General features: G+C 33.9%; 1 protein-coding gene across 1 annotated transcript; it reads left to right on the forward strand.

The window, feature by feature from the left end:
- Positions 7-3,388, forward strand: LOC107605376 (inosine-5'-monophosphate dehydrogenase). The gene is made up of 5 exons (XM_016307250.2): positions 7-601; positions 697-1,149; positions 1,647-1,826; positions 2,212-2,469; positions 3,117-3,388. Exons 1-5 carry the CDS (start codon positions 53-55, stop codon positions 3,186-3,188), a joined length of 1,512 nt encoding a protein of 503 aa, XP_016162736.1. The 5' UTR covers positions 7-52; the 3' UTR covers positions 3,189-3,388.

A 13,894-nucleotide genomic window follows, 5' to 3' on the forward strand; every position in this document is an offset into this window, starting at 1 on the left:
AACTAAACCCTCCCTGGCAACCACAACCACCATCACCATCGCCGCCGGCGCCATGGACTTCACTCCGCCGCCGATCGAAGACGGTTTCACGGCGGAGAAGCTATTCAACCAGGGCTTCTCCTACACCTACGACGACGTCATCTTCCTCCCTCACTACATCGACTTCCCGGCGGAGGCCGTCGATCTCTCCTCCCGCATCTCCCGCAACGTCCCTCTCTCCGTCCCATTCGTTGCTTCTCCGATGGACACCGTTTCCGAGTCCGCCATGGCCGCCGCCATGGCCTCTCTCGGCGCCATGGCCATTATCCACTCCAACATCTCTCCCGCCATCCAGGCCGCCGTCATCCGCTCCGCCAAGTCCCGCCGCGTTCCCATCCTCTCCCACCCAGTCTTCCTCCCTCCCTCAGCTTACATCGACTCCCTGGACGACTTCGCCGATTCTCCCTTCATCCTTGTCACGGAGTCCGGCAACTCTAAGTCCAAGCTAGTCGGCTACGTGTCAAAAGAAGATTACACGAATCAAAGCGACAAGAGCTTGAAAGTCCACAATTACATGGCTCCCTCGACACCTATCACGGTGCCCTGGAGCCATGACTTGAAGGCAAGGACGAATACTTTGCTCTCATTAAGTAAAATCTTTTGGTGTTGTCTTTGTTTACATTATCTAAGTTTTTCTGCCTCCCTTACTTTTTGAAGGAAATTGACAAGGTCTTGGAGGAGAAGAAGGCGAATTTCGTTGGGCTGGTGAAAGACAACGAGATGGTTGATGTGGTTACCAAGGATGATGTTGAGAAGGTTAAAGGGTACCCAAAGCTGGCAGGGCCTGGGTCGGTGGGTGCCGACGGGGAATGGATGGTTGGGGCGGCGATAGGGACGAGGGAGCAAGACAAGGAGAGGTTGGAGCACTTGGTGAAGGCTGGGGTGAATGTGGTGATTCTTGACAGCTCACAGGGTAATTCTAGTTACCAATTGGAGATGATCAAGTATGTGAAGAAGGTGTACCCGGAACTGGATGTGGTTGGTGGGAACGTGGTCACTATGTACCAGGCTGAGAATTTGATCCAAGCTGGTGTTGATGGATTGAGGGTTGGTATGGGGTCTGGTTCAATTTGCACCACACAGGAGGTTTGTGCAGTTGGGCGTGGTCAGGTATGAACGTTATTTTGTTTTATTTTATTTGTCAATTTGGTGTTATCTTTGATCTTTGCTGCCTGTGTTGGTGTTTGTTGATGGCCTGGAGTTTTGAGCTGTTTGTTAGATATGAGTTTAGATTGTGATAAATTTTCATAGTTGTTATGTTTTGAGAAGGTTTGGTTCAGTGATTAGGTTGAGCTTAATTGCAGAAGAGATCTTGCTACTCAGTTGTAAGGATTGTACAGTATTAACTTATTAAATGATTAGAATTGCATTTTGTTTGAACAGTGTTGACTAATTGAATAGTATTCAGTGATTGGGATTACAATTTGCTTTAGATGGTGATGATTTTCTTATGGAATGACGAAGTTTAAGTAGTTTTGACTTTGTATAGATTGTTAATATTGCATTTAAGTGTTTGGGAATTTTCAGCCCTGCTTTCTACCGTGTTCTCAATTATATGTTCTGGCTTGCAGGTGCTAAGTTATTAATATTGACTTCATGCTTTTCAGGCAACTGCAGTTTACAAGGTTGCATCTATTGCTTATAAAAGCGGTGTTCCTGTGATTGCCGATGGTGGCATCTCAAACTCTGGGCATATTGTCAAGGCTTTGTCATTGGGAGCATCTACAGTTATGATGGGAAGCTTCTTAGCAGGTAGCAACGAGGCTCCCGGAGCTTATGAATATCAGGTATGAATAAAAAACTGGGTCAAGCTCTGCAACAATAGCTGTGATATAATGTGGATCAGTGTGATGATAAAAGAAAATTTACTGCTTAGAAAAAAGATGAAATTGTAAGAGCATCAAAACTCTATGCTCAGAGGAAAAATATTTTTATATATTTATTTGTTTTTGTATTTGGTGTTGACACTGAAATAGTAGATGAGTAATTGGGAAGAAACTTTGGGAGTAATTCATGATTAATATTTGTTTCAAGTCCTTGGTGTACTTGAAGTGAAAAGATTGCAATGTTTTCGATATTTGACTTGGCCATTCTAGTTCTAACAAATAAAGTCTTGAGCTATTCTTCTTCCTTGCCTTGGTTAATATGCATAATTGATTTTTACTTCACCAGAATGGTCAACGAGTAAAGAAGTATAGAGGAATGGGTTCACTAGAAGCTATGACTAAAGGAAGTGATCAAAGATATTTGGGTGACACTGCAAAACTAAAAATTGCTCAGGGGGTTGTTGGAGCTGTTAAAGATAAGGGTTCTGTTTTGAAGTTCCTACCATACACCATGCAAGCTGTCAAGCAAGGGTTTCAAGATATCGGTGCCAACTCTCTGCAGTCTGCTCATGACCTCCTCAGATCCAAGGTGTTAAGGCTAGAGGTACGGTTATCGTTTCTTGTTGTCTTCATCATTTCTGCACTAAATACACTAGTTCTCTACAGGGGTTTTTTATTTTTATTGTTTTCAAACCAAACAATGGGAAAAGGAGTAAAAAACATTTGTGTTAAATTTTTGCATTTTCCTAGAACACATTTAATGCATGTTTTGAGATTATTTACGGCATTTTTAGATTTGTACAACTTCCTAACATTATAGATTGAAATGAGTGGTTTGTAAATGTGCTCCAGAAGCAAGAAATTATTTTACCTCATATTTTAGGTTTTGTTCTCTTTTTGCTCGGAAGAGTTGTTCCCATACAAGTTAGGATTCAAAAAAATACTAGTGTTTTCTATACGAACATGCATCTTGAATTGAAAATCATAAGAGGAGAAAAGTACTATCTGAAAACACACTTTACTCTAAATTGTGTAAGGGGATTCAGATGTGTTTGCCTGCAATTGCAACCTCGTCGTCATGGAATTAACTCAAGCAAGCAATAAAATATGGTTTATGTTAATATTGTCGTTCAGATTGGTATTATAAATTTTATAAGCTTTTCTGAACTAATGTTTTTCTGAAATACTTTCTAAGACTAAAAGGGGGATTTACTCAAATTTGTTTCTTAATATTTGGTATGCTCTGTTCAGGTCCGGACTGGAGCAGCGCAGGTTGAAGGTGGAATCCATGGTCTGGTTTCTTATGAAAAGAAATACTTTTGAAGTATGAAACCATCCAAAATGGTTGTAAGCCGTGGTAGAAATTGTTGTTGTAAGTTTAAAAAAGGGCATAAAATGTTACTCTACATTCACAAGTTGCTGCCAATGATGTTATTAGAAATCGAAACACTGTGGATGATGGTGGCCACACCATGATTTTATGGGATTAATCCGAGTTATTTTTAAATTTTTCTTCAGGTTTTGATTCCCTCATAGTTGTCTTGTATTTTAAATAGATGTTTTAGTTGGTTATCTTTTTTGTGCCAATCAATACTTCTGGAATACTATTTGAGGTTTCATGGTAAATTTTCTTGTTATCTTCAATTCATTAGATTTACATATTATTTTTAAATAAAACTTCTCGTACTGAAATTTTATCAGTGACCAAACAAGAGTCATTTTAATAAGCTAGGTAAAATAGAATGGTATGTTTCAGACTCTTAGTTGTCTGGCCAAACGGGTCGAAAGCAACGAAATGGATATCTTTATTCGTGATATTTTGTATTTCTTTAATTTTTTATTAGTTAAAAAGACTGGAAAATTTTTTAATCAAGTTGGTATATACCTTGCTATCTTGGAAAGTCAATTTTATGTTAAAATATGAATATATGATATGATTATTGAACTTTATGTAGTGGGTTTCTTATACTTGCATGTTATTATAGTAGATAAAAATATGAAAACAAAACAAAAGCAATAAACAACTGTGAATTTACAATGAAATATGCCCGGGACTTTTTTTTAAGAAAAATATTCATGAAAAATGTTACAAAACAATACAAACAATCTTGTCTAATATACAGATCAATATCACTGACCCATTAGACAATACTGGGAAAACGAGTAATGACCATTGTAAAATATAACTATTGTTTATTGAGATTGTTTACTTCATTAAGTAGAAGAGACATTTAAAGTTTATGCATTATTAGTGATGTTGAGTGATGAGTTCAAGTGAGTATGTAGAGAAAATCTAAAGGAAAAAATGAGTTAAGAGTACTTTTGTATCCTGAAGTTAAGCATTTCTAATTTTTTTTCTCGTTGAAATACCAATAAAGAGAATAGTTAAAATGTATTTTAGGAGCATTAACTTAGTGTTTCTTTTTGTTTCAAAAACAAGAAACTATTTTAAATTTTAATGTATTGTTTTTCTTAAAATGACAACCTTAACAAAATAACAAGTATCGTAAAAATGTTTCTGGTAATACACTATTAATAAATCATCAAAAAGGTGTTTTATGGCAAAAACGTTTCTAGTAATATTTTATTAATACACGTTTCTAGTACTATATAAATCTTTATAATTTTATCACATTTTTAATTCAATTTATAAAATTTAAATAAGAATAAGTACTATTTTGGTTATCATTATCAAAACCCAACCAGTAGCTAATAGAATATAGCCCAAAAGACATAATCTTTTCATTATCATATAAGAGGCTGCGAATTTGAAGTTTTCTATCTTTAATTAAAAAAACACCCAGTAATTAATCCGGCTAAGTTTATTGGATTATTATTCACTTCACTATTTCTGACGTTGAAGTTGTAACATTAAATCAAACTTCTTCTTGTAATAATAATAATAATAATAATAGCTTCCATTAACAACTTCAACTCTTTCGGTGGCAACTGGTTCAACAAACCCCAAAACCCTCTCCTTGCTGTCAACTTCACAAATTCTTCGAACGTAGCCAACTCTCCACCCTTCGCCGCCATTGGGCTCGCGATGTTCTTCCGCAGAAGGCCCAATAAGCCCAACAATGGTGAACCTGGCCACTTCACTCGGATTACTCACCAGTTCTTCTGGGAATGCGAGAACATCCCTGATTACAGGCATATTCCCTTACTCTTCTCATTCAATTTTCAGATACTTCTCTCAAGTTTAGAATTTTGGGGTGATTGTGTTCTTTTAAGATAGTGGCATTTTTTATTTGATCTATGGCACTGAATGTGTAGAAACATCTTGTAAAACTTAATGATCTGTTTGGTAGCGTTTGTTTTCGGGAACAGGACACGGAGACATAGACAACACTTGTTTAAAAAGTGTTTGTAAGCATAGACATGGACATTTTTATACTTTTGTGTCCACTCTTTCACGAAGGACAATGATGGGCACAGAATTTGAAAGAGTGGACACGGACAATTTTATAAATTTTGTTTTCCTTTTTTTTCACTATTATCCCTTCTTATTTTTCCTATTGCGTTGTTCAGACATACTTTTTTTTTCCTGTCTTCCTCTATCTCTTTCTTTTCCAGGTATTCTCTCCTTTCTGTAGAATTTTTTATTGGGGGTAGATAATTCTTTTCTTTTTATCGTTTTACTTCAATATCATTTTAACCTTATATTATATTATTTGATTTATAATAAAAATAATAACAAAAATAATTAATCTTAAAACTTTTGAAAGATAAATATTAGCAAAAGTAAAATTGATCTTTTAAAATGCTAAAAAATAATTTATAAATTGTAATTGATTTTATATAATTTAAAGAAAAATCAGTTTTTTATAAAGAAAAATCAGTTTTTAGATAAAAAAAATTAGTTTTTTTTTAAATAAAAATAAATTTTTATATGCATAAACTAATTATTTTTTCATGTAAAAATGGATTTTTTTTAAAATTAATTTTTTATTTAAAATTAATTTGGCTTATTAACTTAAACAAAATTTTTTATTAATCAAATTTAAATTTATTTTTTTTTTGTTAATCTTAACCATATGTATTCCTACATATTAATAATAAATTTTAAAATAAAATAATTATATTTATAAATTTTATTTTAATATAAATACTAATATATTTTTTTATTAAAATTTTTTGCCTCTTCAAATATTTTTTTCAAGTTCCGTCTGTACTCCTACGTACTCTCATTTTTTATTAAATTAATTTGTATTGATGTAAAAAATTTGGAATCACAGGCTATTTTAGTCATTTCATATAATATTTTAGTCTTGTCCATGTGTATCCAAACATAATACTAGACATTACATTAGTGTCTTGTCCATCGTATCCAAACACAATACACAAAAAATAATTTTTAGTGTCTCCATCCTATTGTCTCCGTTTCAGTGTCATGTTCTGTCCTGTCTCTAAAAGCAAACGCAGCCTTTGATCCATGGTTTCTGACTTTTAAGAATAGCTCAAGACTTTACAAAAAAAATGAGGTAAAATAATTTCCTACTTCTACGACACATTTACAAACCACTGTTCCAATCTATGATGTTAGAAAGTTGTACAAATCTAAAAATGTCGATAATCTCAAAACATACATTAAACGTGTTCTGGGAAAATGCATTAAATGTATGCGCATGGGTGTGTAGTTTTTTTTTTTTTTTTTCAATACAAATAAATTATTCTAATTTAAAATTTGAAATAGATCTAAACGGTTTAAATTTTGTTTTGTATATACAATAATTTATTAGTCAATAATAAATTGACAACTTTTAAATAAAACTGAAATTTATGAGGATTAATCTTTAACTTATTAGACAATATAGATAAATTTATTTTAGGAGCTCGAATAAACTATTTTTTTTAAAATCAATATATAGCCAATACTTTAAGAACTACTTAAGTACTGTTAAGTACTAATATCTCAAGGAAATCTGAAATAGTGAAACTAACTAAAAAACAATTAGGACAGAAAATGCTGAAGAAATCTTGAGTAACAACATGTTGTATATTTTGATATTAAGTTGGAAAAGGGTGCACAATATAAAGATTTATGTGTGTTTTTTTTTTTTTTTAAGTCACCAAAAAAAATGTGTGAATGTTTTTTTGTCAATATATGTATAAATTTTGTATAGTATGGATACAAATTATATTAATTTATATTTGTATATATGTGTGTAAAAATGAAAATAACGAAATTAGAAAGAAAGAAGAAGTCTCATCAACATTCCAAGAAAGAAAGAATGACAGGTAAGGACCCGAAGGATTTGAATGAAGAATTGAAAATGGAAGTAAAGGAGTGAGGAACAATTGAACAAGGGAGTACTACATGGAGAAGCAAGTGAATGACAAAAAAAATTGTGTAAAACACTTCATGCGTTAGTTAACTACCAGTAAAAAGATAATTAGTATTTTTAAAATTATTTTTAATCGACTAAATTTATGCGATTTTATATATAAATTTATCCTAAAATTAAACAACGTAGTCTACTAAAAGATAGAAATAAATCAGGTCATTCATTAACAATGAAAAATTAGGACAAGTCATAATCTACACATCGTTGATGGTCTTTGGGGTTTAGTCTAAACTCTAAAGTCTCCACTCGGTTGGAAATAAAAAACAAAACATGTCTTGTACTTTTGCATATGAAGTGGTTTTGTTTGGAAATAAAAAATAGAATAATGGTCATATACAAAATAAAATTTAAATTTTTTATATTTATTTAAACAGACAAATAACCTAAACAATCGACCAGTTTAAATTAGTTGAAATTAGGTATTTTTGTTTGTTTTGGTCGGGACAACTCTCAATCCTACGTACACAACACACCCACATACTCCTCACATATTTTATCACATTTTTTCTCAATTACATTCTCTAGGGTTTGAACCCTAGACCTTGAGGTGGGGAGGAGGGAGAAATGCCATTAAAGCCAAGACTCATTGGCGGTATTCTTGTTGATGATGAGTTTTGTGGGAAGGAACTGGGCCCTTTATATGGGCTTAATATGAGTGTGGACTTTTCCCAGTTGACCAAAAAAAAGATAAACAAAAAGGCTTATCACCAAGAGTATTGTTGAATGTCTTGCAACAATACACATATAACAATTATCAAATATTTTCTTATATATTATATATTGTCTAATATCAAAAAAAAAATCATATATTGTAGCCTATTTCTTAATATGAAATGAGAAACAAATATTAAAAAGAAAAAAAAAACTACAAATTAACTGCATATGAAAGATACACGATGCTTCAAGCATCAGACGATTGCAGCTTCAAGCCTTCAACAATACAAATCGACCATATATGATGTTCTAAGTTCACCAATTTTATTACAAAACTAAGATGCATGTATCTAGAAAAGTTTAGGATATTTAAAATTGCATACGAAGAAAAATATATACGTAGGTGATTTACAAATTATACAAAAGTTCAAAAAGATATAATACATATATTTAGGTTGAAATGCATATTTAGAGTAATTTCAAATGATTAAAATTAGAGAGGGTTTTTTAATACTAAAGATTTAAAGTTTAAACACTTAAAATGCAAATAGAATAACATTAAGAAAAATACAATTATCTCTACAAAATATGAAGTGCAAAAGCCGGGTTAAGTATGGTTTTGGTCCCAAAAGTTTTCAGCCAGAATCAAAATCGTCCCTCGTCTAATTTTCGATTTAGAATAATCCTTAACGTTTTTTTTTCGTATTAAAATCGTCCTTTTTATTTTATTTGGACAAAAATACCCTCACTACTACCAACACAATTACATGCTCCACCACCACCACCACCAACACCAACACCACCGCCACAGCCTCCACCAACAGCACCACCAACACCACCACCAGCACCACCACCACCACCAACACCACCACCAACGCCGCCGCCGTCCCCCTCCCCCCTTTCTCTTTCCCCTCACTCAGGGACGGTTCCAAGTATATTGGTGTGGGGGCAAGCGCCCCCACTACAATTTAGAATTTTTTTTGAGTAGTATATGATAATAATATTTATTTGCCCCATTAGATTATTAAATTTGACCCCATTTTACTCAACTTTTGGTACTTAATCGTCAATTTAAAAATTTTATATTAGATATTTGTTAGAATGATCAATTCTCATATTTAAACGAAATTAGTGTTCTTTTTTAAAAATCAACTCAAAAGAATATTATTTATCTTATTTTCAAATTAGCTTTAATTTTTGCGTAGCAACTATATGAATTGAAAGAACTTTTTTAACTATGAATATCAATAAGAATCTTCCCTTCCCCCCACCTCCACCTCCACCTCCACACAGAGAAGCAGAAACAAAAAATCAACAAATTCAAACACAAATTTAACACAAGCAGAAATAGAAAGCAACAAATCAACAAATCTGTTAGAATATAATTAGGATCAATTAGAATTATTTAGTATATTTGAATAGTGTATTATTGAGTTGTCTTTGAAGGTACAATATATAAGGGGTATTTATAGGTGCTAAATGAATCAGAGCAATAAAGGCATAGAATCTTACAATTAATATACAGATATACTAGACGATACTAATTGATCTAAATTGATTCTAATGATTCTCTAACATCCCCCCTCAAACTCAAGTGGGAGCTAAGGATACCAACTTGAGTTTCGATAACAAAGTCCGGAAACGAGTCGGATGATGAGCTTTCGTGAAGATAGCAGCAGTCTGATCTAGTGTTCCAACAACAATGAGACGAACAGCATCAATAAGGATACGTTGCCGAACAAAGTGACAATCAATCTCAATGTGTTTGGTGCATTCATGAAACATGCCAAGAACTTGCTAAGTACATGAACCGGATAGGCGATGTCTGGTCGGGTGACAGTCAAGTAGACGAGACCGCTAACTAACTGTCGATAGAGAGTCAGATTATCCAAAACAGTGCCATCCATAGGGGTAAATCGAACATTAGGCTCAAGAGGAGTAGACTCAGTGCGACTATCGGTAATCCCAGCGCGAGCAAGAAGATTTGAAGCATACTTAGCCTGAGAGAGATAGATGCCATCATCGGTGGAGATGACCTCGAGACCAAGAAAATAACTAAGAGAACCAAGATCTTTCATCTCAAAGGTACGATGAAGTGAGGCCTTGAGATCAGAGATACCATCAACATCATCCCCAGTAATGATCATGTCATCAACATACAAGAGTAGAAGAACAACTCCACGTTCGCTTTTACGAATAAAGAGGGCATTCTCATAAGGGCTAGAAGTAAAACCAAGACTGCATATGGTAGTGCTGAACTTGTCAAACCATTCACGAGGAGCTTGCTTAAGTCCATAAAGTGCCTTGCGAAGGAGACAAACCTTATTAGAAGGACAAGGATATCCCGGAGGTGCTTTCATATAGACTTTCTTTTTCAAATCCCCATTAAGAAATGCATTCTTCACATCCATCTGACTGAGAGACTATTTTTTAACCGCGGCAATGGCAAGAAGAGCTCTAACAGACGTAAGACGAGCGACAGGGGCAAAAGTCTCTTCATAATCAATACCATACTCTTGCGTACAACCTTGAGCAACCAAGCGGGCCTTATAACGGTCAATAGAGTCATCGGAGCGAGTCTTGATCTTGTATACCCATCTACTGCCCACAACATGGTATCAAGAGTTTAGGTCTTTTTTTTTTCAATGAATATTAGTTCCTAGCCCCATTGTTTTTTTTTTCTTTCCGGCAGTGTTCTTTGGCCTCTTTTTTCGTTCCCTTTTCGACGCTTTGATTCGTCACCCCATAACCATCTTGTTCTTCTTGTCGCCGTGAATCCAACGCAACCAGAACCGCCGCCATCCGCCGCCAGACGCGCCGCTGAAAGACGCTGCCACGACCACGTTGATCTTCCTTCCAGATTCCACCCGTGCCTCTTTACTCTCATTTTTCGATCTGTTTTTGATGCTTTGGTTCGTCACCTCCGGCATCATTGTGTTCTACTCTTCGTCGGCTTTCCAACGCCGCCGAGATCGCCGCCGTCAGCCACCGGACGCGCCGTCACGCGCCGCCGGAATCCTGCTGTCCACCTCCATTATTTCTTCTTCCAGAAGCTTCAGCAACCGTTAGATCTCGGCGCTGATCGGACGTTCCTCACACTCCCACGTGTGGCGACGTCAGCCTTCCTCGCCTCCAGTTTTCAGCAATCGTTGATCTTGGTGCAGATCCAACGCTCCTGGTGCTGCCACGTGTAGCCCGAAGCCATCCTGCCACATGTCGCGTTGCGAGCCCCCTCGCCCTCCAGCCTTTCAGCAGCCGTTGATCTCGGTGCAGATCCAACGCTCCTGGTTCTGCCACGTGTCGCAACGAAGCTCTCCTTGGCCAACCCGCGCACGCCCGGCTTGACCCGCTGGTTGACCCGACCTCCACTTCAGTGCCAGCCTGTCTTCTCCATCCTCTCGCGGGCTGCCACGTGTCATCGTTCTGCTGACGTCACTGCTGACGTGGCGCTGACGTGGCAGTCAAGTGGGACCCTCCCTAAGGTTTTTTGGTGAGCTCTTTCCGATTCTGCACTCCGATTTCTCATTTTCTGCTCCAAAATTGCCGTTTTCTCTCCTCTCTTTGATCTTTGTGACTACTATCATGGAAAAGCCAGGTGTTTTTGCTGCCACCGACAAAAAGGGTAAATTCTGTCGAAACTGTAACCGTTCTGGGCACCTCTTCCCCGACTGTCCTTCTGTTGAATGTCGCACATACCACCAAAAAGGTCATATTAGCTACCATTGTTCACAGCTGTTTTGCCGTTACTGCAAGCTCTCGGGCCATTTAATTACTGCTTATCCTACTCGCCCATCACGCCCTAAAGGTGAGGGGTATTTACAGAATTATAAACAAAAATTTAAAGATTAGTCATTTTTGTCGAACAAAATATATCTTACATGGGTATAACTTTAGTTTTAATTTTTCATAGTCAGTTTTGTCAGTGTTCGAATCTTTCATGATCAGAAATGACTATTTACTCAAGTTTTATTTATTCACAAATAAGTGTATGTTAATTTAAAAAGATTATACACCATTAATTATTTTTTCTCAAATATACTCATATTCAATAACATGATTGGAAAATGCCAAAGAGAGCTATATTAGTAGAATAATTGGAAGAGATAGTAAATGAAAAAATTTAATTAATAATGATAATCTGATAAAATTATTTATCTAATAATATTTTTTAATTTGGTAAATCAAAGACTATTCTATCACAAATTTAAAATTTTAATATTTGTTTAAATAGACGAATGAATTGATCATTCGACTAACTCAATTATAACTTTAAATTAGAAAAACTTCATTAAAAGTTAGTGAAATTATAAAAATTAATTAATAGGATAGTTAAATCTAGAAAAAATTTCACTCTTCTCTCATACGAGATGCTAAAATGACACTCCCCTCCTCTCTATTTTATAAATGTACATTTTCCTCCTTTCTAAATTTTAAAAACTTCATCTTTAATCTATTTTAAATTTTTTGTGTTAACTAATGTTAACTTTATCCATTTTTTAAGAAAAAATAAATTATTTTTTGAAAAAATACCCATTAACATTTATTAAAGGATATTTTGGTAAGTAAAATTTAATGATAAAAAATAAAATTTTTGTTAATGGATATTTTTTTTAAAAATAATTTTTTTTCTTAAAAAATAGATAAAGTTAACATTAGTTAACACAAAAAGTTTAAAATGGATTAAAGGGGAGGTTTTTTAAGAGTTAGAAAGAAAGAGAATGTACATTTATAAAATAGAAAAAAAAAAAAATATCATTTTAACATATCGTAAAAGAGGAGAATAGAATTTTCTCTTAAATCTAACAATTATCTATAAAAGGATCTACTCATATTATTTTATGTTAAATATGAAGTATTTTTTTAGAATGTATGTGCTGCAATAATAAGATGGTCTTTAGCTGTTTCTGTTTCCATATCGTATTTCCATCGGCAAATTTCATAATTACTTCCCCGATAAGGTTCAATCAGTTTCAATCACATGCACAATAAATTGAGGGAAAGAAAAAAAAAGAAGAAAAGCCCTATATCTTATCTCATCACTGCCAAGTAATTTTCAGCACATGAAACACATTTTTTAGATTTAATTTCAGATATTCATCATATTATCCTCATTATATTGAATAATTAAGATAATGCACCGACGGTCAGTTTGATGACACCCGTTATTATATTTCTAACGCGTCTTCTCTCGACCAAAAGTTTTTATTAAATTTACTTAAACTTTTATATAAATATTTTTTTATTTTTTTATTTTTCTAAAAATAATAAGAATAAAATCCAAACATTTTTATTATAAAAAATTTGATANAAAGACTTATTTGATCGATTTTTAAAATTTTAAGGGACAAAAACAATCTATATATGTATTTTTTGGGATTAATTTTACTCTAAATAAAATATAGTGTATTGCATGACATGTCAACCAATCATTTTGTGATAAGTGATATTAATATGTTATATTATCATAATACGTGACACTTCTTCAGTGATAAAAATATTAATTTAACTTACATTCTATTTTTCAGGAATTAATGTGACTAATTTAATCTTTTAAAAAATAAATAATCTTTGCGGCAAATTTGAGTATTCACCCACTATATTTTTAACAATTTTTCTGGTTCTTTATTTGGACTAAAGGTGAACATGGATTGGATTGGATTGGATATGACCAAAATTTCGATTTAATCCGCACTAAAATCATCGAATTCAATATCCGCATTTTTAAGTTTGGATCCGATCGAATTTTGAATAATAAAAATAAATACAACATATATGATAATTATTAGTTGAAATAAAATATAAAAAAAATATTTATTTATTTATTTAGATCCGCGAATACCTACATAAAATTCGAAATTCGATTCTATTAGTGTGCAAATTAAATCGGATTCGATCCAATAATCTTATAGATCGGATCGATATCCACCATTTTTAAATTGAATTCGAATAAATATACCACAGATATACAGATTGAATCCGATCCACAAAGACCGCTAATTTGGACATTACGCCACTTAAGTCTTCTAT

This window comes from Arachis ipaensis, chromosome B06 (assembly GCF_000816755.2).
Source record: "Arachis ipaensis cultivar K30076 chromosome B06, Araip1.1, whole genome shotgun sequence".
Classification (NCBI taxonomy): Eukaryota; Viridiplantae; Streptophyta; class Magnoliopsida; order Fabales; family Fabaceae; genus Arachis; species Arachis ipaensis.

Bases quoted from the DNA above. Each gene is read 5' to 3' on its own strand.
- LOC107605376 (XM_016307250.2), top strand. From the start codon at position 53: ATGGACTTCACTCCGCCGCCGATCGAAGACGGTTTCACGGCGGAGAAG. The intron at 602-696 runs GCAAGGACGAAT...TACTTTTTGAAG, and splicing joins CCTGGAGCCATGACTTGAAG to GAAATTGACAAGGTCTTGGA. The intron at 1,827-2,211 runs GTATGAATAAAA...TTACTTCACCAG, and splicing joins CCGGAGCTTATGAATATCAG to AATGGTCAACGAGTAAAGAA.